This window comes from Arabidopsis lyrata, assembly GCF_000004255.2.
Source record: "Arabidopsis lyrata subsp. lyrata unplaced genomic scaffold ARALYscaffold_1, whole genome shotgun sequence".
In the NCBI taxonomy this organism is placed as follows: Eukaryota; Viridiplantae; Streptophyta; class Magnoliopsida; order Brassicales; family Brassicaceae; genus Arabidopsis; species Arabidopsis lyrata.
The window spans coordinates 17,919,946-17,944,416 of record NW_003302555.1 but is presented as its reverse complement, the minus strand read 5'-3'; the positions used below and the strand labels follow the sequence as shown (position 1 = coordinate 17,944,416).

The following is a 24,471-nucleotide window of genomic DNA, read 5'->3' as shown; positions in this document are numbered from 1 at the left end:
GGTTACCGAAGAGTTCGCCAAGCAGATCAAAACGATCGAGGCGAAGCTGGAACAGTTCGACCAGGTCGCTGATCGATACATGTACTTCTCCCAGGCTAAGGCTAACGCCGAGCTGATTGCCGAGCTCGAGGAGGGCAAGTCGATCGAGGACGAGAAGAAAGAGGTAGAGGCATGGAAAGAAGAGTTCGGGTACGCCGAAGCGGAGTATTCTCAGCTCGCGGTCGAGCTGCTCGAAACTTTGAAGATTCCTCCGGTGTCGCCCGACTCTGCTCATGATAGCCTTGGGAATAGGTCGGTGGAGGGCGAGGCGATCGAAGTTGGAGTTATAGATCAAGCAGGGACGAACCTGGGCTCCGAGGCTGCGCTTGTTCCAGACGAGGAGCAGGATAAGTGATCCCGAGGCGCCCCTTCTTTTATGTTCTGGATTTGTTTTGATTCTTCTCCTTTTTGTAAGACTTGTGCCTTGACGGCTTTATCCCTTTGAATGCATGTTTCCTTAAATACTTGAATTGTTTCGTTCATCTTGAGTTGCTTCCGAAGTAACTTCGTAAACATGACTTGTTCATCGAGGAGTTAGTCTTTTCCGAGTCGTTTTAACTTCTGAACCGAATTATACACCAATATCAATGTAATTGGGTTTTGGTAAAAATGAGTTTCGGTTCAGTAGAAGTTATCTTTCGGAATAGCGAACCAGTGTTAAGATAACTAGGTTTTTGTAAGTGTGATGTGAAAAAGTTAATTCTCCCGAACCGTTTCCACTTCCGAACTGAAAGTGAAATGGATCGTTCACCAGTGTTAAGGTAACTGGGTTTTGGTTATATGGGACTAATCTCTATCGGTTGCGACCCGAGCTGATATAGTCGAAGCCAGTGCTTAGAAGCGAACTAGGGTACCAGTGTCGAAGTTGACTGGGTTTTCCGAAGACAATCTCTTGGTGGTCAGATATCTCCGACCGAATTGTCTCGAATACTTATATAGCGCGCTGTAACCGAAGCGGTGAAATGAGCTCTCTGTTCGTGGACGTGGCCATCATCCGAATGAACTGTTGGCTTTGTGGGTCGATAAGAGGATAGTAAAAGTTCCCGAGATGAGTTTTGGGAAAAATGTCGAGGTGGATTTGAGTTGAAAACCCGAAGGGTAAACTTTAGAAAGAATGAAATTTTAGTGGGAATATATCTATACGGACCCACTCCCCCCCTTTTTTAATTACGGGGGGTAGCTGAACTCGTCCGAGGACGAGCTGCCTACGTACCCTTTTCAGGGATCAAGCCACCCCGTAGTTCAAGTACATGCGTACCTTAGGTTTTTTGCAGTAATATTTCCTTAGATCCATTGCGTTCCAGGATCTAGGTACCGCTTTGCCGTTCATGTTGATGAGTTCGTAGACGCCGGGACGGATTACCTTTGCGATCGTGTAAGGTCCCTCCCAATTCGTGCCGAGCTTACCTGCGTTCTGCTCGGCGGTATTCTGGAAAACTTTGCACAGTACGAGCTCTCCTTCGTGGAAGCGGCGATGCTTCACGTGAGAATTGGAGTACCGAGCCGTTGCATTCTGATAGTTCTGCATACGGATCAAAGCCGAATCTCTTCTTTCGTCAATTAAGTCCAGCTCGTCCAGCATCATCTGAGTGTTGGAATTTTCCTGCTCGGGGAGAAAACGTCTTCTCAGTCCCGGGATCTCGGCTTCGGTGGGAATCACACACTCCGTGCCGTAGACAAGGGCGAAAGGTGTTTCTCCCGTGGCCCGCTGCGGCGTGGTTCTGTGCGACCATAGTACTACTTCTAATTCATCGGCCCAGCGGCCTTTCTTCGCGTCGAGGCGCTTTTTTATTCCGTCGAGAATTGTCTTGTTTGCCGCTTCGGCTTGTCCGTTCCCTTGAGGATACCGAGGCGTTGACTTGCTGAGGCGAATTCCCCATTTCTCGCAGAATCCTTCGAACCGAGCCAAAATAAACTGCGATCCGTTGTCTGTAACGATCTCGTAAGGTATCCCGTGGCGGCATATGATGTTCTTCCAGACGAAGTTCTCGACCTGCGCGTCTTTGATGCTGGCGTAGGAGTCCGCCTCGATCCATTTGGAGAAGTAGTCTGTCAGTACGAGGACGAGTTTCTTCTGCTTGGAGTCGTGTAGAGGTCCGATGATGTCCATGGACCATCGCATGAATGGATAAGGCGAAGTGATGGAAGAGAGGAGCTCGACGGGTTGATGAATGGTTGGTGCGTGTCTCTGGCATTTATCACACCGTTGAGAAAACTTCTCGCAGTCTTTGACCATTGTCGGCCAAAAATATCTGTGGCGTTTGATCTTTATAGCCAAGGCTCTCCCGCCAGAATGGTTCCCACAAGATCCGCCGTGTACTTCTTCCATGACTCTCCGAGCCTCATTTCCTTCGACACAGATAAGGAGGGGACCGGAAAATCGCCATTTAAAGAGTTCTCCGTCGATCAGAGTATACCGAGCCGCTTTGGCTTTAAGCTTCCGAGCTGCCCATTTTTCAGTAGGAACTTCTCCATCGGCTATGTAGCTTCGGATGGCTCCGATCCATTTGGCGTCGCTTCCGTATTCGGACTCAGTTGCGTCCGTAGTTTGCTGGTTTAGTAGTTCGATGTCCATTTCTTCCGGTTCTTCTGTCTCCCGAGCTGTTAGAACTTGATCCTTGCTATTTTCTTCAATGCTCGGCTTTTCGATGAACTCGACCGGTATGATTCTCTTCAGATTCGGGTCGGAGGTTGAAGCCAGAGCTGCTAAGGCATCGGCCGATGTGTTTTCACCTCGTGGGATTCTGGTTAATTCGAACTCGCCGAACTGTTTCGCCAAGTCTTGCGTGAGAGCAAGATACGCTTCCATTCGTTCGTCGCGAGCCGCATATTCTCCATTGAATTGATTAGCCACGAGCTGGGAGTCGCAAAAGGCTCGCAGCTTGTTGATCTTAGGTCCCCGAGCCAGCTTAAGTCCTGCTATCAGCGCTTCGTACTCAGCCACGTTGTTAGTCGCGTCGAAATTCAGCCGAAAGGATTGTTCAAGGATTTCACCCTCTGGTGATGCTAGGCGGATTCCGACGCCAGAACCTTGTTTCGAGGATGAGCCGTCAACGTGGAGGATCCAAACAGCGTTGAGTGACTCTTCTCGGGCGTTCTCTGTTGGCAGCTCGATGATAAAATCGGCCAGGACTTGAGATTTCGCACATGTTTTGTTCCTGTATTCGATGTCGTACTCGCTGAGTTCTACTGCCCATTTGGCCAGGCGTCCCGATTGGCTCGGACTGTGCAGGATGGTTCGGAGTGATACGGGCGCCATGACGACAATTGAGTGAGACTGGAAATATGGCCGTAGCTTCCGAGCTGACATTACTACGGCGAGGGCGAGCTTTTCAGTTTGCGGGTAGCGTGTCTCCGCGTCGGTGAAGGTTTGCGAGACATAAAATATCGGCTTCTGCTCTCCTCTGTCTTCCCTGACTATGACTCCACTTATCGCCGTATCAGAGACTGCGATGTACAGAAATAATGGCTCGCCTGGGACTGGTTTCGCCAACACCGGTGGATTAGCCAAATACTTCTTTAGTTCCTGGGAAGCTTCTTCGCAGCGATCGGTCCATTCGAATTTCTTGTTTCCGCGTAGAGTATCGTAGAAAGCCAGGCATTTGTCAGTGGACCGCGAGATGAATCGGTTCAAGGCTGCGACTCTCCCGGTGAGACGTTGGACTTCACGCTTCTTGTGTGGTGAGGGCATGTTCAGTAGAGCATCGATTTGCTTCGGGTTTGCCTCGATGCCTCGGTGAGTTACGAGATATCCCAAGAATTCTCCCGACTTTACCGCGAAACGACATTTTGCCGGGTTGAGCTTCATGTTGTGCTTGTTGAGCTGGCGAAAACAGTCGCGTAGATGGGCTATGTGATCGCTCTCTTCAAGGGATTTGACTAACATGTCGTCGATATAAACTTCCATCGTCTTCCCGAGCTGCTCGGAGAACATCCTGTTGACGAGCCGTTGATACGTTGCGCCAGCGTTCTTGAGTCCGAAGGGCATGACTTTGTAACAGTAGATACCTCGGTCTGTGATGAAAGCTGTCTTCTCGCGATCGTCGGGATGCATGAGAATCTGATTGTATCCTGCGAAAGCATCCATGAACGATAGCAACTTATTTCCCGCGGTTGGTTCCACTAAGCGATCGATATGTGGGAGTGGAAAACTGTCTTTAGGGCAAGCTTTGTTCAAATCGGTGAAATCGACGCAGACTCTCCACTTGCCGTTCTTCTTTTTAACCACGACAGGATTTGCTAACCAGTCCGGGTATCTTGCTTCGGAGATCGAGCCGATCTTTAAGAGCTTTTCTACTTCAGCGTTCACGGCATCTGCGCGATCCCGACCCAATTTTCTTCGCTTCTGCTTGATGGGTTTGAAAGATGGGTCAACATTCAGCTCGTGGCAGATTACGTCGATGCTTACCCCAGGTAGATCTTCAGCCGACCAGGCGAAGGTGTTGATGTTCTCTTTGAGGAATGAGATGAGCTCGGTCTTGATTTCCTCGGTTAAATCGCTGCCAATTTCCACGCATCGTTCAGGCCGTTCGTCGTCGAGGCTAATGGAGATTACAGGATCCGAGGTAGGCTTCTTCTCCTCGCGCGCCTCCTCGATCTGTAATTGCTATAACTGTTTAGATATAGCCTTCTCTTCACTCCGGCCAAGTTTTGATTTCTTGCAATCTGTTTCGGCCTTCGCTTCAGTGACAGGGTTTCGGAGTTTGTGTGCTGCCATGAAACACATCCGAGAATTTTTCTGACTGCCCCAGATTGTTTTCACGCCATTGGGGGTCGGGAATTTGACACACAAATGATATGTTGATGCGACAGCTCGCATTAGATTTAACCACGGAGTTCCCATTATGACGTTGTAGATGGTAGGTCGATCGGTGATTGAGAAGTTGACTATCTTTGTTACCCCGCCGGCTCGGACTGGTAATTGGATGGTTCCAAGCGTCATCAAAGTTTCCCCTGAAAACCCGAGGACAGGCCTCGGGGTCGGAGTCACCTGTGACAAGTCGATGTCATTTGTCGGAGCGTTTCGCGAAAGATTACGTCGATGGTGATGCCGGTGTCAATTAATACTCGGTAAATATCATGGTCTCCTATCGCTAAGCTGACGACGATTGGATCGTTATGAGGCATGTCGAGCCCGTTTGTCTCGCTTTCTTCTAATGTGATCACGTCGTTAGGTCGATCGAAGCATCTTGTCCAGTTGCTAGGCGTCTCGGCTCGGCGTTGATAAGCTTTGATTGCCGCTACGGTGTCAGGACAGTATGGCGATCCACCCATTACGGCGTTGATAAGCTTTGATTGCCGCGTACCATCTCGGTCTTCGTCTTCCGACCCCCGGGTTCTTTTCTGAGACTCCTGGTTTCTTGGTTCGGGGTCTCTTCCCGGATTGGTCTGCTCGGGCTCTGGCTCTGGCTCGAGATCCTTAAGAGTGACGTTCGTCCCGAGCTCTCCAGCTAGGAAATTGGTTGCTAACTTAGCTCCGAGGCTTCGGCATCTCGAGGTATGGTGGCCGAAAATTTTATGGTGTTCGCAGTATTCTTGATCATTGCGCGGAATAAGGATAATTTCCTTATTCTTCGGAGTTTCTTGGAAGATATCCTGATTTGAGTCGATCCTTTGAGATTCTTCCTTATCATTTCCGGGTTTATCGGAAATGATCCTTCTCTTTCGGAAATGACGACCTACTTGGAAATGGTAGTTTGAAGACGAATATTTTACCAAGTCTTTGCCTCGGGTGACTTGTGCAATCGGCTCGGGGACAAGAGAGGCACGGCCCAGGCTCCCGAGGGAAACCGGCTCGGGTCCACGGAAGGAGCCAGCTCGGGGGTCTTGACACGAACCGGCTCGGATTCCCGGAGTGAACCGGCTCGGGCACTTGAAGGGAGCCGGCTCGGGTTCACAAGCTTGCTGACAGACCCCGAGCAGACTACGGGCGTTCCCCGAGGCAACCAATGCAGTGACCCGAGGTGAATGGCAGTTTGCACCGAGGTGAATGGCAGTTTGCACCGAGGTGAATGACAGTTTGCACCGAGGTGAATGGCAGTTTGCACTGAGGTGAATGGCAGTTTGCACCGAGGTGAATGGCAGTTTGCACCGAGGTGAATGGCTCGCTTCGCCGAGGTGTCTTCAGAAGTTCCCTGAGGCGTTCGAAGTTCGGCTCGGTGCTATGGGATGAAATCCGACCCCAACAGTTATCAATATTTTCCAATTGTAAGAGGAAGATTGATGGTTCTAGGTCTCGAGTCTCAAATATGTTTGGGTTAGAATTCAAATCCTCCAAGGTAATTGCATATGTTTTGGAAACTACGAAAAAGTTTGTCATCCAAAAAATCCATTGACGCTCGAATAGAAAAGGGGTTAGAAAATAAGCCGATTTGGGGGGAGGGGGTGTGAGCTGAGAGCTTCCCCTTGCTAAGAGTCAAACCAGGACATGTAGGCGTTCAAACTTTGATCCAAGGGGTTCTAGGTTAGGGAAATGCCGCTCAAAAATCTGGGAGATCTAAAAACTAACCAAGTGCACAAAAAAACACTTTTTAACTCAAGCTTAAAAAAGTTTTTGATGAAATGTTTATTCCTAAATGCAGTGGAGGAGATGAGCCTAGATCTTACAACAGTCGCAAAACTAAAGATTAAAGGAAAAACTGCATAACCAAATGAGTTGTAAACCAAAAAGGAATGTTTTGAGAGCGAGGAAATTATATGTTGTATATGTCTATGGTAATTAGTCTTAGGCCATCCTTTTATATATACAGCCATTCGTGTCCTAGCAATGAAAAATGTAATTAGGATCACCTTTGTATTTTGAGTACTTTAAATCATTTACCATAACTTGCCTCTTCTAGGAGCTTTTGGTTAAGCTAGAGTCTCTCTTAGTATTGTGATTGACGTCATTGACTTATGTCTTCGATTCTGGGCTAACATACGGTCTTCCTAAGATCTTGGCTAGTATGGCCTCTCTCTGTGTCAACAACTCATACCATAATGGCTCATGGTTTATATTCTTCAGATTTGGGCTTGCCTTGTAGTTGGGTAGAATTTGGTCTGGTGGTTCCTACGTACTTAATTTCTTTGGACTCCATTTGAGATGAGTCTACTTGTACCACATCAATTGAAATGGCCTCGAAGAATGGTCGTCTCTCCTACGGTGTGTTTTCGCGTTGATTGGATTTGGTACGATAAGGATGAACCATAGTTGATATTTGGTTTGATGTTCACATCAGGTTCCAAGGGAAATGTTATCCACCAAATTTAGGTTGGAAACTTGGAAATCATCAACGAATAGTTGAGGCTGTTAGGGATCTCAGTATGAGACTAGTTGATTATTAGAGGTTTGACCCTCTACTATAGTTGGTTTGTGTATTTTTTTTCTCTCTAGCACTATCTCTTTACAGAACTTCTTTCTAAACCAATCCACAAGCTCGAAGCTCAACCACAGTCCACACTTACCAGTTACCAAACCAGCTTCATAAACTCTTCGAAAATAAACGCAAAACCAAAATAAATAAATTAATAAAAGAAACCTAATTTTGTTTCAAATAAGGGTAAAATGGTCATTAAAAATTAAAAGAGGGCAAACTTAAAAATAGACTTACAAAGGGGACATTTTTGAAAAGGGGTATTGAAAAAGGGACATTTTTAACAATTTCTATAAAAGAAATTGTGTTGTAAACCACATAACGGATGGACTCCATAACCGTGGCCCATGTCCATGTTCTAGAAGGCCCATGTCTATGTTCTAGAAGGCCCATGTCTAGCTTCTAGAAGACTCGCCCAATGACGGTTTATGTTAGTCTTAGTGGGCTTTGGGCTTTAGGGTTTCCTAGTCCAATTGGGATTTGTCTCCCTTATTGTGTATATATATAAGTTGTAACCTCATTCATTAATCAATAAGAATACACGAGATTCATAACACGTTATCAGCACGATAGCCTCTAAATCCCTTAGCTAAAGATCTGACACATAAACCCTAATCTCACGATCTCTCTATCTCCATCAAACCCCTAAAACGCAAAGAAATCTGCCTCGGAACTTCAAAGAGGTCGTTCTCTCAAATCGTGAGGACCCAGAAAACGAGCAAGATATCAAATCGAAGCCCTCGCCGAGACGAATCCATCAGTGCAAACGGCTTTTCGATCTGACCATCGACGCGCCCTCACGCACAGATACAGTGTGCGCCGATTTGTTTTGAAAACCCTAGCTCGTCCGTCTGTTTGCTTTCTCCTTTGCTCGGCGATTCCTTCCAAGGACCATACGCTCGTGACAAGTTGATAACCGAGGTCTTTAACTCCCGGTTCTAGTCCATACAACCCCAAAGGTGAAAGGTAAAACAACAAACCCTAAAGCTAAAGAACCCAACTCGAATTTGGATCTAACAAACGACTAAGACCTAAAACGAACCTTGATTGTCTAAGCGATTGCTATTGCTTGTGAGATCCGATTGTTTGACTCGTTTAGGTTGCTAGAAAATTTGATTATTGCTTAAGCTAAACTCGCCTAAGTTGCTAGAGAAGTTTTATTGCCTAAACCTAAAAATCGCAAATCGAAAAAACCTAAGCTAATGGCCGAAAATTTATAAGTCTAAAACCTAAAACCCTAAATCGGATCAAATCCGAAACTTAAACCCTAAAGTATAAATCGATTGGTTAGGGTTGTTAGGTTGTTTAGTTTGTTTGTTTCTATGATTGCTTCATGCTCAAATTGTTAGAAATCCAAATTCCTAAAACCGCATGAATCCCTAAACCCTAAAATCCTAATCAAAATAGGAAATCTTAAAACCCTAAAATCCTAATTAAAATAGGAAATCTTAAAACCCTAAAATCCTAATTAAAATAGGAAATCTTAAAACCCTAAAATTCTAATTAAAATAGGAAAATCTTAAATCCTATTGTAAATAGGAAAATCCTTAATTCTATTCAAAATAGAAAATCTATAAATCCTAATTAAATTAGGAATTTCATAAATCCTATTCAAGATAGGAAAACCTTAAGAAATAGAAATTTTTCATATCCTAAATAAAATAGGAAATCTTAAAAATCTAAAATCATAAGTGAAATAGGAAAATTAATCCTAAAGTAAAGAGGATAGTAAATCCTAAAAGGAAAAGGAAAAGTTAATCCTAATTAAAAGAGGAAATCTAATCCTAAGCAAAAGAGGAAATCTAATCCTAAGCAAAAGAGGAAAGTCAAATCCGTAAGTAAATCGATTCATGGTTCGGTCTCAAATACCGCATGACACTAACGATTACATGATTTTGACTCAAAACTTTTCCTTGTAGATGTTGAATTACAACTTGTATTTTACTGCCCTAAATCTCTTAGGAGATAATTATTTAAAATGGGCAATGGATACTAAGATTATCCTAAAAGTCAAAAGGACTTGGTGAATGTATCTAATAAGGCAATAATGCCAAGAGAGAAAGATAGATACAAGGCAATATTAGCCACCATCTTATTAAGAGTCTCATAATCCAGGACTATAAGTCCGTGGATGAGTCTATTGCTAGATGAGCAAAATAATGACTTACTGATAAAAACAGTGAATTACGACCTCATAGATTAACCCCATTACCTGATGCCAATAAGGCCGCAGAGGATAAGAAAGAATCCAAAGAATCTAACCACATCTAAAGTAATAGACCACACGGCCGTAGCCGTAGTGGATGGAAAGGACGTGGTTGTGGCCACTATAACTCATCCGGCCGTGGGAACCACTATAACCGTGGATGTAGACCCAATTCCGGCCGTGGTCGAGGGCGAGGACGATGTGGTATTTCCAAACCACAACACTCGACCAAATGATTATGCCATAGATGTGGAATGGGAAACCATTGGGCTAAGATATGTAGGACTTCCAAACATCGTTGTGGCCTCTATCAAGAGAGTGTGAAAAGGAAGAATCCTAAAGCCCATTTGGTATATAAAGATGGTGAACATGATCAAGATGATCTAATAGAGTATGAGACTTCTGATTGCCTAAAAGAATCAAGTTGATAAATCTGAGTTCGACATCAAAACCTCTATGTTTTCTTTGCATTTTATGTTTTCATTGATTGTTATTTCCTTGAATTTATTTTATATTATTTTATGTTTAAAACATGATTCTTGTCCATATAAGAAATGGCCGAGGACAAGAACATATTTGTGGTGGATAGTGGAGCCACACAAAAGATAAGAGATATTTTCCTAAATCTCATAATGAAAAAATGCCAATATTAGCACTATAGCGGGTATAGCAAATCTTATTGAGGGCTACGGCCAAGCCCATATTCTATTACCAAATGGCATGCATCTTGAACTAAGCGATGCCTTATATTCACCCAGTTTCAAAGAAATAAGATTAAATGGTTTCCATATTGAAACAAAGGGTGAAGGGAACAAAGAATTCCTAAATATAATTGAGATCACCCAAGGACATAAGAAAGTCCTAGAGACTATACCCGCATTATCCACTGGTCCCTACTATGCTAAAATCGATATGATCGAAGCTAATATGGCAATGAACAAAGAGTTCATCGAGAAATTCACTTTATGGCATGACCGGCTTGGCCATCCGGGTCATAGTATGATGCGTAAGCTTATGATAAATTCAAGGGGGCACACCCTAAAAGAGAAAAGAGTTATCCCTAAGAATCTCACGTGTGAAGCATGTTCACAAGGGAAACTCATTATAAGGCCATCACCGGCTAAGGTAAATAAAGAGACCTTAAACTTTCTGGAAATGATACAAGGGGATATATGTGGACCAATACACTCACCATGTGGGACATTTAGATATTATATGGTCCTCATTGATGCATCGACAAGATGGTCGCATGTTTGTTTATTATCCTCTAGAAACCAAGCGTTTGCTAGGTTGTTGGCCCAGATCATAAGACTGAGAGCCCATTTTCCAGATTTTCCGCTTAAGACTATACGTCTAGATAATGCCGGTGAATTCATGTCCCAAACGTTTAATGACTACTGTATGTCCATGGGGGTAAGTGTGGAACATCCCGTGGCACATGTACATACTTAGAACGGATTAGCGGAATCCTTCATTAAACCAATTTAATTGACAGCTCGACCATTACTCATGAGGTCGAAGCTTCCAGTAGCCGCTTGGGGACATGCTGTTTTACATGCATCAGAGCTTATACGCATAAGGCCATCTAGTGAACATAAATATTCGCCATCCCAATTATTAACGGGTCATGAGCCAGACATATCCCATCTAAAGACATTCGGACCCAAAGAGAGTTATAAAAGCGTACATACCAGCTTGTAATGCACCAGTACGTATTGATGTTCACAAGGAACACAATCAAGTTGCTACAGAGTCTAGACAATGTAAGAAACGTGGTAGACCAATAAGTTCCAATGATAAAAACCCTCGGAAATTAAATAAAGGTGCAATAGGAATCCGAGGTTACTAAGGAAACCATCCCAGACATGGAGATAAGGCCGGCTCTAAGGTACAAGTACCATATAATGTAGCTTGGGACGCCAAGCTGCAAAGTATTAAAGGTCCTGACCATAATAAATCTCAAATCGATTATATCATGTCTGGAACATAATAGAACATATAAGAAATGTCGACATAAGATGATTTTGCATGCAAGGTAGCACTTGAATTTATGAATATAAATGAGGATCAGGAGCCCACGTCTATACTAGAGTGCACTCAAAGACTTGATTGATTAAATGGTACAAGACCATAAAACGTGGAGCTAAGAATCATTAAGAAAATGAATGAGTTTGGTCCGACCTTAAGGACACCATTCGATGTAAAAACCAGTAGGACACAAATGGGTCTTTGTGAAGAAGAGAAATGAGAATAATGAAATCGTGAGATATAAGGCACGGCTTATAGCACAAGGATTCTCACAAAGACCGTGGATAGATTATGAAGAAACATACTCCCCTGTGGTGGATGCTAAGTCTGGCTATATAAAGGAAAAGATTTGATTTGCGGCTAATGGATGTAATGCCTGCATATTTATATAAGTCCACTGGATAATATATATGAGATTACCAGAGGGTATTGAGCTCAAAGATAAGAAAGATTCTCGAGAATATCACTGCATAAGGCTGGACAAATCCTTTCATGGACTTAGACCAAATGGGCGTATGGAATGTTATAAATGATCCCATTAGTCCATGTATTTTCATAAAGAGGTTTGCAAACAAAGGATTTGTAATCATAGCAGTGTATATGAATAATTTAAACCTCTGGGTAATCGACCAAACAGTTGAGTATATCTAAAAGAAAGACCTAGGCAATAATTAAGATCTGTTTGAGATTACAACCTGAGTACATGAATAATGGAATCCTTGTGCATCAAAAGGCATATACTGAAAAGTACTCAAGGATATTTAATAAGGACCAGGCCCGCCCATTGACCAGGCCCAATGGTGGTGAGAAGCCTTGGATTGGATAGTGATCCATTCGGTCCAAAGAAGGACGAGGAAGAAGTTCTCGGTCCTGAACTGCCATACCTCAGTCCCATAGGAACGTTAATGTACTTGACTAGCCACACTAGACCAGACATATGTTTTGCCGTGAACCTCCTTTGTCTAAATTTAGTTCATGATCAACCCAAATGCACTGGAAAGGTTTGAAGGAAGGTTTGGTTAAATTTTAAAGTTTATTCTTCCTACTTTGTTTATTTGGGTTTATTCTATACTGATCTAACCAAAAAAGGTCTAGTTTGCCTTGGTTTAGTTTGTTTTGCTGATGCAGGTAAGATCAGATTATGGCATGGTCAATAAATAGGAACTACGTGTGGCTTGATCCCTTCCAAGGGTACGTAGGCAGCCTTCTTCAAGGCGCAGCTACTACAACATCAAAGACCATCATATGTGAAGACAACGTAGTCATGTATCGCTCAGCTCAAGGACGGCTACATCAAGGGAGATCGGACAAAGCACATTCTACCTAAGTTCTTCTTTACGCATGACCTACAAAAGGATGGTGAAGTTCAAGTGGTGCAAGTTTGTTCAAGCAACAACTCAGCCGATCTCTTCACTAAAGCACTACCGACAACACCATTAAGGAAGCTCACACATCAAATTGGAATGCGGAGACTTAAGGACTTGCAGGGATGACCAAAACAGGGGGAGTAATGCGTGCTGTACTCTTTTTCCTTCACCGTGGTTTTGTCCCAATGGGTTTTCCTGGTAAGGTTTTAATGAGGCAGCATCCCCAAGCGCATTACAAAGATCCTTTGGCATCTACACGGTTATGTCATCCAAGGGGGAGTGTTGTAAACCACATAACGGATGGACTCCATAACCGTGACTCATGTCCATGTTCTAGAAGGCCCATGTCCATGTTCTAGAAGACCCATGTCTACCTTCTAGAAGACTCGCCCAATGACGGTTTATGTTAGTCTTAGTGGGCTTTGGGCTTTAGGGTTTCCTAGTCCAATTGGGATTTGTCTCCCTTATTGTGTATATATATAAGTTGTAACCTCATTCATTAATCAATAAGAATACACGAGATTCATAACAAATTGGAGTTTTTTTTCTCTCTAGCACTATCTCTTTACAAAACTTCTTTCTAAACCAATCCACAAGCTCGAAGCTCAACCACAGTCCACACTTACCAGTTACCAAACCAGCTTCATAAACTCTTCGAAAATAAACGCAAAACCAAAATAAATAAATTAATAAAAGAAACCTAATTTTGTTTCAAATAAGGGTAAAATGATCATTAAAAATTAAAAGAGGGCAAACTTAAAAATGGACTTTCAAAGGGGACATTTTTGAAAAAGGGTATTGAAAATAGGACATTTTTAACCATTTCTATAAAAGAAATTGGAGTTTTTGGTTTTTTTTTTTTTTTTTTTTTTTTTTTTTTGAACAAAGGGCAGTTTTTTGTAGTTATGAATTTATATGATTAGGACTTGGGCATCTTCTACACTCGGTGCATATCTCCAAATTAGTAGCAAATCCAAAACTCCAACAATGGCGATTTCTTTCGTAATCGATCCTTCCATTGCTCCTTGCTTCTCCTTCTCCTCTCCAAGAACCATACCTTTACGAAACCTCCATTTCCATGGCAGACCAATATCTCCATTGATTTCAAAACCCAATCTACGATTCCCAATCTTCTCTGCTCACCAAGTAAGTTCTTCTTCACCATTTGGATCTTCTTTGCTTTTGAAATTCACCAGACTCCTTCTAATTTCGAATCTGTTATGATTCGTAGACTAATAGTGAAGAAGCGAATTCAAAGCAACAAGCAGATGTAAATACCCTAATTAGGTCTTATAAACAAGCTCTCTTTAATGGAGACGAAACCTCAGTTGCACAAATCGAAACGATGTTTTGCAAAATCGAGAAAGAGAAGAACAAAATGGATCAGAAGGTTTTATCATTATCAATGAAGATAGCTTCAGAGAAAGAGACCAAAATCCGATTACAAGCTGATTTTGATAATACAAGGAAGAAGCTTGGTAAAGATAGGCTTAGTACTGAGTCTAATGCAAAAGTTCAGATTATGAAGAGTCTTTTACCAATTATTGATAGTTTTGAAAGAGCTAAGCTACAGGTTAGAGTTGATACGGAGAAGGAGAAGAAGATCGATACGAGTTATCAAGGGATTTATAGGCAATTTGTTGAGGTTTTGAGACATCTTCGTCTTTCGGCTATTGCAACTGTTGGCAAGCCCTTTGATCCTTTGGTAAGTTAATGCTATTCGAAATGAAGAATGTTGCATCACTAAGCAGGCTCTTATCTAGTCTAGGAAGTACTCAAAATGTACTTGAAATTAGTAACAGTGTTAGTGATTGTGTTTGCCAAATGTTGTAGAACGCTTTGAGATTAAGAGAACTTGGTTACATAATTCTTCTGTGCTAGTGAGTGATGATAAGAGGACTAGTGTTATGCCTCTGAAACCTAATGGAATTAGTAATTTTGTTGTGAAGGCTTTATTTTAACACAACAAGGTTATATGATCTTTGTTTCCGAGTGAGTGATAAAGCTCCATGGCTACTTAAAGTGTGTTTTGAGATGGTTTGTTGTTTTGGGGTTCTGGGTGACTTAGCAAATACCTTTTATTGTTGTTGTTTCATGAGGCTATTTCGCGAGAAAAATCTGAGGCTAGTGAGTGATGATAAGAGGAGTTATCACTAAGAAGGGGCTTATCTAGTGTAGGAAATAGTTAGTGATTTTGTTTGCTAAATGTTGTAGAAGGCTTTAGAATAAGATAACTTAGTTACATGATTCTTTTGTGCTAGTGAGTGGTGATAATAGGAGTAATGTTTGTTGTTTGGTGTTTGATCTTTTGGTTAGTAAAAGCTCTTCAAAATTGTTTAGCTTATGCATAATCATAACCGAACAAATCAAGTCATAACAGCTCTTTGTTGCATCACTAGGAAGGCACTTATCAACTTGGAATTGATAACAGAGTCATAGTGTTTGCGAAATGTAGTAGAAGAATTTATATTCAGACAACTTGGTTACATGATTAGTATGTGCTAGTGAGTGATGATAAGAGAAGTAATGTTTGTTGTTTTGGAGGGTTTGGAGTGACTTAGTAATACTCTTGATTGTTGTAGTTGCACGAGGCTATATCACGAGAAGAATCTGAGGTGGTTAAAGCAGGGATAATAACCGAGGAGCTGAAGCGGGGATTTGTTCTAGGAGATCGTGTTCTGAGACCAGCAAAGGTTAAAGTCTCTTTAGGACCCGTCAAAAAGAAGACTCCTTCACCTGCTGAGGAGATAACACCTTCTTCTTGAGTTCGAGGTTGGGTAAAATTTTCAATGTCTTGTGTTACAGTCCATTTTTTATTCACCTATCAAAAGGGATAACAAAAACGCAGCTGATGTTTGAATGGGAAAGTTCTTTGGCTGCTGAGATTTATGATTCATGTTTTACGATATATATATATATATATGACTTGGTTAGTCATGGATTTGATTCGTAGCTTCGGGTTGTTTCTTGTAGTGTCTTGGTGAAAACATCATTTTTTAACCTGATTCATGAATTAAAGTATCTCTCTCACAACAATTTAGGAAACACTGATTCAAGATTTGGGTTGAGATACTTCACACTACACAAAATGCTACACTACATTGCACACATCCCACCATAAAAGAGTCAACAACATTATAGAACTCTGTAACTTGAATCTTCCTGGATTCTGACACTGAATCTCTTCATGCTCGTCACGTTTCCGGATCATCGAAGCTTCTATAAACCTCGGAACTCACAATTTCTGAGAAAAAATGAGTCCAACAGACCAAGTAAATAAGAGGAATATGGCTCAATACAAGCTTCCATTGGGGAACATGATTCAAAGTGTAAAGAGGCTTATTACCATTGGGGAACAGAATTCTGAGAACTGATACTTCTGTAAAACTTGGCGATTCGACCGCGAGATTCGGGTTTTGGTTTAAAGGTCTTCTTCCTCAAGCCAAAGATCTCTTGAACCAGAGGAACATGGCTTAATACAAGCTTCCATGCCAGAAACCACCCTGCAAAACCCAAAACAAAAAAAAAAGTCAAATCTCAAATTCCAATTATGAAATACCCAAATGATCAAAACGAGTAACAACATCATCAGCTAAAAGCCCTAAAGATCAAAACTTTGGGGTCAAATTCTTCAGGTTTGAAGGAGAGAGAGAGTACAAAGAGCGATGAAGCAGACGACGAATGAGATCGCCAGAAGCGGACGTATGATGAAGAAGAAGAGATTGTCGAGGAACGAAGGAGATTCCATGGATGAAGCTATTGATTAGAATTTCTTGCTTTCAAAGATCTCTCTTTTGGTAATTTTTAATTTCGGGGAAAGAAGAGGATACAAAATTGAAAATACCAAACTTGATTTTTTTTTGGTAACTTGATTTAAAAAGAGGTTTTCTGTTTTGTCTTTAAAAAAATCGAGTGATGTTAAAAAAAAACAAAATAAAAATAAATCGACTATGGGCATTTCTAGCCCACTGGGCGTTCGGACGTATCAAATATTTTTAGGGTTTTGATTGGTTGTTCGCTACCACTTGCGTTTGTAGACAGTTGTGATTGCTATCGTTTAAAATTAACATATAAATCGTTTAAAACTGTTTTGGACCGTTTTAAACGGTTCAAAAATTGCTAAATTTCAAAAAATTTACTCGCAATTGTTTGTGGTTGCGGACGATAGCCGTTGACAAAAAAAATAATAAACAACAAATAAATTTTAAATTTTTTTTGTCAAATCCTAGATATATTAACGTTAATTCTCAAAACCCTAATTTTTCTCTCTAACAAAATCATGACGTCAATCCAAAATTAATAAATAGCAAAATATGACGTAAGTATTGTAATAGTATTACTAGATCATAACCCGTGCTAGAACAGCACGGATGAAATTTTAATTTTTAAATATTTATATAAAGTTGGATTATTGTTTGTTTTATAGTATAATTTAATAATTCTTTACATAATACAATGACATATAAGGATTTTTTATTTTATTTTATTTTGTTTGATGAGAAAATATTAGGGGGTGGGGTACGGTTTTTCAGTTTAGTATCGTTTTTTTCGTTTTGTAGAAAGTGAAACCATATAAAAACCGTATGTAATTCGGTTTAGTTACAGTTCGATTTTTACGGTTTTTTACGTTTTTTTGGTTAAAAATAAAACGTATGTATTTTGATAAATGCTAGTAGTAAGTGAAAAAAAATTGCGTATATAATAAACATATTTTGGTATATAATAAGATTAAATTTAACCCGTGCGTACCTATATTTTTATTTTAGAATCCCAATGAAAAATTTATGTGCACAATCCATCATTCATTATTTTCATATATACTTATAGAATCAAAATTTTAAATATTTAGAGGTGTCAAACCTTATTTAACTCATCTCATCATATAATCTTAACATGGTTACGGTTATAAAGATCATAACTTTTTTTATCATATAATACATTACATTTAACCTACTACTTGCTATAAATATTTTAAATATTTATGCTATGAAAAATGAAATTAGAGTATTTATAACTTTTATCTTTTGATTTATTAATTATTTATGATATTCTTTAAAATATTATATTAAACTATTTTAAAAAATTTCCAAATTAAAATATTTTTCATTTTTTATTGTAGAATATAAAATTAAGAATTTTTAAAAATAATTGTATGAACTTAAATATAAATATTCAAATAGTTATAAGGATCATAACTCATTCCATCATATAATACATTATATTTAACCCACCGTCTATTATAAATATTTTTTAAATATATTTGTTTTAAGAAAACCAAATTAGTGTATGTATAATTATTTATTTATTTATTTATTAAGTATTGATGATATTTGTTTTTAAATATCAATTAAAACTATTTTTAAATATTCCAAATTAAAATATTTAAAATTTTATCGTAGTATATAAAATCATATATTTAAAAAATATATGAAGTTGAATATAATTACTCAAATTCTGACCCGTTATTCAGGCGGAATTTTTGTTGGATTTATTTTTGTTTTAAAGAAATATATTATCCAAGTCTAAATTTTTGACTCGTTAAATTTTTTTTTCATAAATTGAATAATTTATATTCTTTTTTAAATATTCAAATCATGGCATATACGGAAAAAAAAATCTATTTTCTATTTTTATATGGATGATATGATGATTTATTTGTTTCACAATAATAGAATCATATAAAGATGAGAGGTGAAAATTTTACAAGGTATTTTAAAGGTTTTTTACAAATGTTTTGGCGGGAAAATTGCGGGATCACTTTTCCTGCCAAAAAATATTTTGTATTTTGTGGACCTAATTTTATTTCAAATAAGGGTAAAATGATCATTAAAAATTAAAAGAGGGCAAATTTAAAAATGGACTCTCAAAGGGGGCACTTTTGAAAAGGGGTATTGAAAAAGGGGTATTTTTAACAATTTCTCTATAATGATTAATAACAAATTAATAAGTTAGATATCAAATTTTATATATTCATTTTGATTGGTCATTTAAAAATAATAATAATAATGTATTTTACGTTTTTATAATTAAATTAAATTAATTAAATTGTATAAATTGACTTGTTTATCCTTAATGGGATGAATTAATTTACTCTTTGAAATTTTATCTCCAATGGCATTCTTAAGTAAATACTTACAAAGGTGAAGGTTGTGGATGTCGGATTCACACACTCAAGTATTTTATTAAGTAGGAAAGATTATTCTTGAGGGACAAAAATGAATATGTAAAAACTTATAAATTGCTACGAAAATTGCTATAGTATTTCTTTCTTGAGAGGAAGATCCCCCTTTACATGGCCATTGGCCTTTATACATAGAGAAACGACATTTAAAGTGGCTAATTAAGTATAATTATTCTCTCTTAAATGTGTCCGTTTTGATCTTCGGCTTTAATGCCTCAACATTTGAATTTGAATTGACTCTGATCTTCATGGGCTTCGCCTTTTGGCCCGAGTATCCTTGAACCGACTTGCCCGTGTCTTCTACACCGAACTCATGTCACAGTGCAGTCACTTCGGATTCCCGAAGTGGTGACAACCACTTCGACCGTTCCTTTGGCTCATGGGTACAATGGGCTTCATTCTTTATGGACCATTGTCTTGACTACGTGGCAATCTTTGGTTGGTCTCGGACTTCTGGTGCGGGATCCGACACCAACAATTAGCCCCCCCCCCAAGTTCTTCGAAGTGTCATTCCGATTCGGAGGACTTTAAATGCTTTAAATGACCAAAGATTGCGCTCGAGAATCTTTCTGATTTCCCGCCGAAAATCTCATCACTCCTTTAATTTCGGCACTAGCCATTTTTACCCGATTGACATCTGTCATCATTATGACCATATATTAATTAATTACTATTAAAACGGGAAAAAACCTTCCCACTTCCCACACAACTTCCAAGGCGGTTTCATCATTAGTTTGTGTGAGGTAACTTTTTTTCACCATTACTTCCTTCTTTTACTTTTGTGCTTTAATCAAAACTTCTCTCTATTTTTCTTCGCCGAACCTCTCTTCGCCGGATCTTGAATTTTTCATTTTTATCCGATGACTTCTGATTCTGAAAGACCCGAATCTCCGTCTTACGACGAGAGGCGTTCTAGTAATGACGAATGCACTCGTCCTAACGATATCGCCGGTCCTCATTACAAATCCACCTGTACTCTTCAATCCCTTGAGCGATTAAAGGGGCTTTGTCAAATTCCTCCTGGAATTATAGCAGAGGCGCAAATAGCCGATCCTACGGAATCCCCGGAGAACCACCGTGTCGGCTACTTTTGTGTTTACGAAATTTACTTCAAGGGCTGCGGATTGACCTTCCCCCTTCCCGAAGCCCTAGTTCGATTCTTGGCGGCTCTCGAGATTGCTTTACCTCAATTAACCCCCAATCTCCTCCGAACTATCCTCGGGATTATAACCGTTGCGGCGGAAGCTGGCTACGTCATTGGAGTCCCCGAGCTGAATGAACTTCTAAGTGTGCAAAGTTCGTCAAAGAAAACGGGATACTTCTCGGCATACCCAAATGCCAATAGAAACGTCATCTCGCACCTCCCGAACAAGGATGAAAACTGGCACCATCCTTGGTTTCTGATTAAGAAAACTCCTGCTTCGATTGGGAATCTTTCCGATGTACTCCCATCGAAGTGGTCTACGAAACCTGGTAGAGACTAGGTCGTATATTCCTTTCCTGTTCATTTCTTTACTGACCAAATTCGTTGTTTCATTTCGCAGCTCTCATCGCTTCAACTCTCCCGACCGAAGAATTCGTCGGGTTCTTCAAAACAATCCTTGAAGGGGAAACCCTTTGGAATTCTTTCACCCTCGATCGGTTTGTCGAGGCCAACCGAAAACTCAGGATGAGTCCTCCCAATCTACTTCATCGTCTTCCGCCTCCTCCCTCAACTCAGGGAATGTCAGCTCGGGCCCTTACTGCCCAGCGTAAGAAACTCTCCAAGCCGATAGCAGAGGCTTGTGATGAAAACAAGGCGTTCCTTGCGGCCGCCATTGACAAAAAAGATTACAGCAGGACCCTGCTGGTTGATGATAACAGCTCCGAGGGAGCCAGATCCGTTGCTGCTTATAGGTTAACACCTCGTCGCGAACGCCGTGACGAACGTTCTCCTCGGAGAGAGCGGTCTCCTCGTCGTGATTCTCCTCGTCCTTCCCGAGACGATTTCAGCGGTGAACCAGTTAAGAATTTGGTTCGTAGGAAGAGGGACAAGTCATCCCGTAGTGACTCGTCTCCGCGAAGGGAGAAATCAAGGGCCCGGACTGACCGTTCACCTCGATCATCTCCTCCTACTGTACCAATGGGTCCTCCCCGTCCTGTTGACATGTCTTCTTCTTCTCAGCCCGACAGCGAAAAGACTGCTCGGAGCGCATCTCCTAAAAAGGGAGATTCTGAACCTCGAGATGCTTCCTCGAAGTTAAAGCCCGTTCTTGTCCCTCAAGTCAAATCGCTTTCAGGTTTGGTGATTTACACATACTCTAGAGTTTTTGTTTCTATTAAGATTCTGATTTTTACAACTCTTCCTTCTTCGCAGCTATGGAGAAAGAAGGCAGCGTCTTCCGATGCTTCAAAACCCGATCGGGTTCGATCTTGCCAGACTTCGACAAATGGCGCCCTACGATTCGTGAACGCTATTTGCTTCACGCGCATCACTCATCTCGGGTTAGTTCCGTTTTTTGTTGTTTTTTTTATTGCATTGCCATTCTGCGAACTGACTCGCCATCCCGGGTTTATGTATAATGCCAGGCTCATAGCGAACTTAACGACATGATCGAACATTACGAAGGGCTGGTCATTGGACGGGAGAAGGAGATTGACACGTGGAAGAAGAAACTCTCTGCCCTTGAGGCTGAACTCAGTTCTTCTGCCGGCTCCAAGCACGATCTGGAGGACAAAGTCGACAGTTTAACATCCGAGCTTGCGCAGATAAAGGGGGAGCTGCAAGACCAGTACGATCGGAACTACAAACTCCAGGATGAAATTTCTGGTGTTCAGGGTAGACTTCATGAATCCGAATCAACCGCCGATACCCTGAACAACCAACTTATCGAGCTTGACGCGAAGTACAAGGCGCTGGCCAAGTTGCGTGATTCCGAGTTGGCAAGGTCGGCATCGAAGGCCAGAAAGGAGGTTAAGGGACGCGGGATGGAGTTGATCCAAGGGGCCATCCGCTTCATGCAAACCGAGAAGGCTAGGTCAGACTTGGAATCAGACATCAAGGAGCATGAGAGCAACCTGATTCTGTTGGATCAAATCCATGAAGCAGATTTCTCCGAGGAGCAAGAAAGGACCGAACTGTCAACTAGTCTTTCTGAAAAACGGAGTCGCTTGGCAGCCCTACCCACTTCGACCTTCAACCCACTTGACTTCGAGGAATTCTTTACTGAATCACCTCCTATAAGTGAATCGGGTTTAGACTGGGCAGGTAACGCTTGGCTCCTGACGCTTACCTTTTCTTACCTTGTACCTTTGATTGACTGGAATTATTATTTCTAGGCTCAAATGAGACGGAAGACGTTGTCCCGCCCGTAGCTCCTATGGTACCGGAGGTCACTCCGGAGGTTGGTTGTACCGCGGAGGGTGGTCAGGGAGCTTCATCTGATCAGGCGCCAATTAAAGAGGCGGGCGAAACTTTGACAGCTGAGCCGGAGTCCGAGGTGGAGGTCAATCCGTAGTGGCTGTGTCCACTTTAAATTGGGAATTGTCCCATTTATTTTAAAACTTAATTTCGAACTTGTCTTTGCCTAAGGAGGCTTTATTATTTTTTTTGAACAAGATATTTGCCTGAGGAGGCTTTTAAACCTTTCTAGGTTATGACCCAAGGGGGTTTGGTTAAAATTATGTGCGGGTTTGCAAAGTCCGCTTTTAACCTTTTGTGGCCTTGTGGTTATGCTTTTGAGATTTTTAGGCTGATCAGACCTTTCTCTTAAGAATGCGAGAACTGAGCTCGACTTAAAGCGAGTTCCCCACTTCGGGTTTAGTCAACTCGATGAATTTATTGGGCGTGGGCCTTAGAAACTTTTATAGTTAATGCGACGGTTGCTCTTTCCCTTCTTATAAGTAAGGAAAACGGCTCGTCTTTAATGCAATAAATGCCTTTTCTCGATTTTCCAAAAATGGTTTAAACCACTCGGACACACTACCATTATTGGATTTATGGTTCCAAGACAAACCCTAAAATCATTATAAATAAAGGCTTACCTACTTCTAACCTTTATTTAAACATGATTTTAGAATCTTACTTGAGAAATATTTCAAGAATGGAAAACGAAAAAGTAGCCCCCGTTGATCCCGGCAGCCCACTCTTCTTGTCCGGCGACGGCTTTGAACCGGCCGGCGTTCTCTTCCCTCACGCCGTCTTTCACTTTCCTTCAAAGGAGAAGAAAGAGGCTTGCGATTTTATTGACAAGGTAAATATTTAAAGTTTTTGATTTAAAAACTTTTTGTTTCATCTTATTCACTCATCTTTATGCTAGGTTGCCGACAAGCACCGTCGCTTGTGTGAAGAGAGGCAGCGGCTGGGCCTCAAAAGGCAAACACTCGAGGCTCGCATTGCTCGGGTGGAGAGGAAGATACGGGCCTTGGAAAGTGATCCCTTTCAATGGGAATGGCGGAACTTTGACTCTGTCGCTGAGATCCCGAAGATGCTTCGGATGTATCTCCGCGCTAAAGGAGTCCCGGGTCCCGTGAACGCCCCCGTCTGCGCCGTTCCATCTAACAGCGAAGAAGAAGACGAAGAGGAGGCCAGCACTTGTCGGAAACGCGTTCGGGATCATCCCGAAGTGGATGCCAAGAACAAGGCATCCACTTCGAAGACTAAACCGGCGATGAAGGAGCATGTTCCTGAGCCTCTTCCATAAATGTTTTTTAACTTCTTCCCTTATTTTAAACTCGTAATGGGCTTCGGCCCCTTTTTATTTATGGAAACATTTGCAACTTTCCTTTCTTTTCAAATATTCTCGGAGATGCGTCTTTTACTGCAGGATCTGTTCGAGGGCATAAGTCTCTCCGCGAATCACTCCATTCTTAGGATAGAATCCGTAGCTTGCTAGGGATATGACGTTCCTATAAATTATAGTCTCAATTTCCCTTTACTCCTCATCATTCTTTTCATTTTAGTAGGTATGGAGTTCAATCTTCGCTGTTCAGAATCTATGCCCGACTTCTCCAGATTCGGAATGATAAACGAAGATGTTCCAAATGAGCCAAGCAGGCAGCCTCCTCCACTTCGCGGCTTCTTGAGATCTCAGATCCGAGCCCCATGTGCTTTGATCAGGGATCTCCCAATCAGAGACCAAGGGACAGCGACGGCGTTCATAGAGGCACTCGAGCTTCAACATCGGAAGCTTATGTTGGAAAAGAGGAGACTCCGGAAGAGGATTAACCGGATGCAACACAGGCTTACTACGGTGTCAAGAGATCTTCACATCCTTGAATCTCACCCCGGAGAGTGGATTGAGCTTGGAATCTCTGACT

General features: G+C 41.3%; 3 protein-coding genes across 3 annotated transcripts; 2 read left to right on the top strand and 1 right to left on the bottom strand.

The window, feature by feature from the left end:
* Nucleotides 1–13,923: 13,923 nt before the first annotated feature.
* Nucleotides 13,924–15,905, top strand: LOC9327284 (protein GrpE). Its single transcript, XM_021014395.1, has 3 exons — nt 13,924–14,138; nt 14,224–14,697; nt 15,575–15,905. Exons 1-3 carry the CDS (start codon nt 13,980–13,982, stop codon nt 15,755–15,757), a joined length of 816 nt encoding a protein of 271 aa, XP_020870054.1. The 5' UTR covers nt 13,924–13,979; the 3' UTR covers nt 15,758–15,905.
* Nucleotides 15,906–15,984: 79 nt separating this feature from the next.
* Nucleotides 15,985–16,844, bottom strand: LOC9329977. Its single transcript, XM_002891175.2, has 3 exons — nt 16,650–16,844; nt 16,339–16,495; nt 15,985–16,236 (listed from the first exon to the last, which is right to left on the bottom strand). Coding segments are annotated over exons 1-3 (249 nt in total). The 5' UTR covers nt 16,741–16,844; the 3' UTR covers nt 15,985–16,235.
* Nucleotides 16,845–20,033: 3,189 nt separating this feature from the next.
* LOC110224830 (meiosis-specific protein ASY2-like) lies at nt 20,034–22,670 on the top strand. The gene is made up of 5 exons (XM_021012221.1): nt 20,034–20,646; nt 20,718–21,452; nt 21,530–21,657; nt 21,742–22,418; nt 22,475–22,670. Exons 1-5 carry the CDS (start codon nt 20,034–20,036, stop codon nt 22,668–22,670), a joined length of 2,349 nt encoding a protein of 782 aa, XP_020867880.1.
* Nucleotides 22,671–24,471: the final 1,801 nt, after the last annotated feature.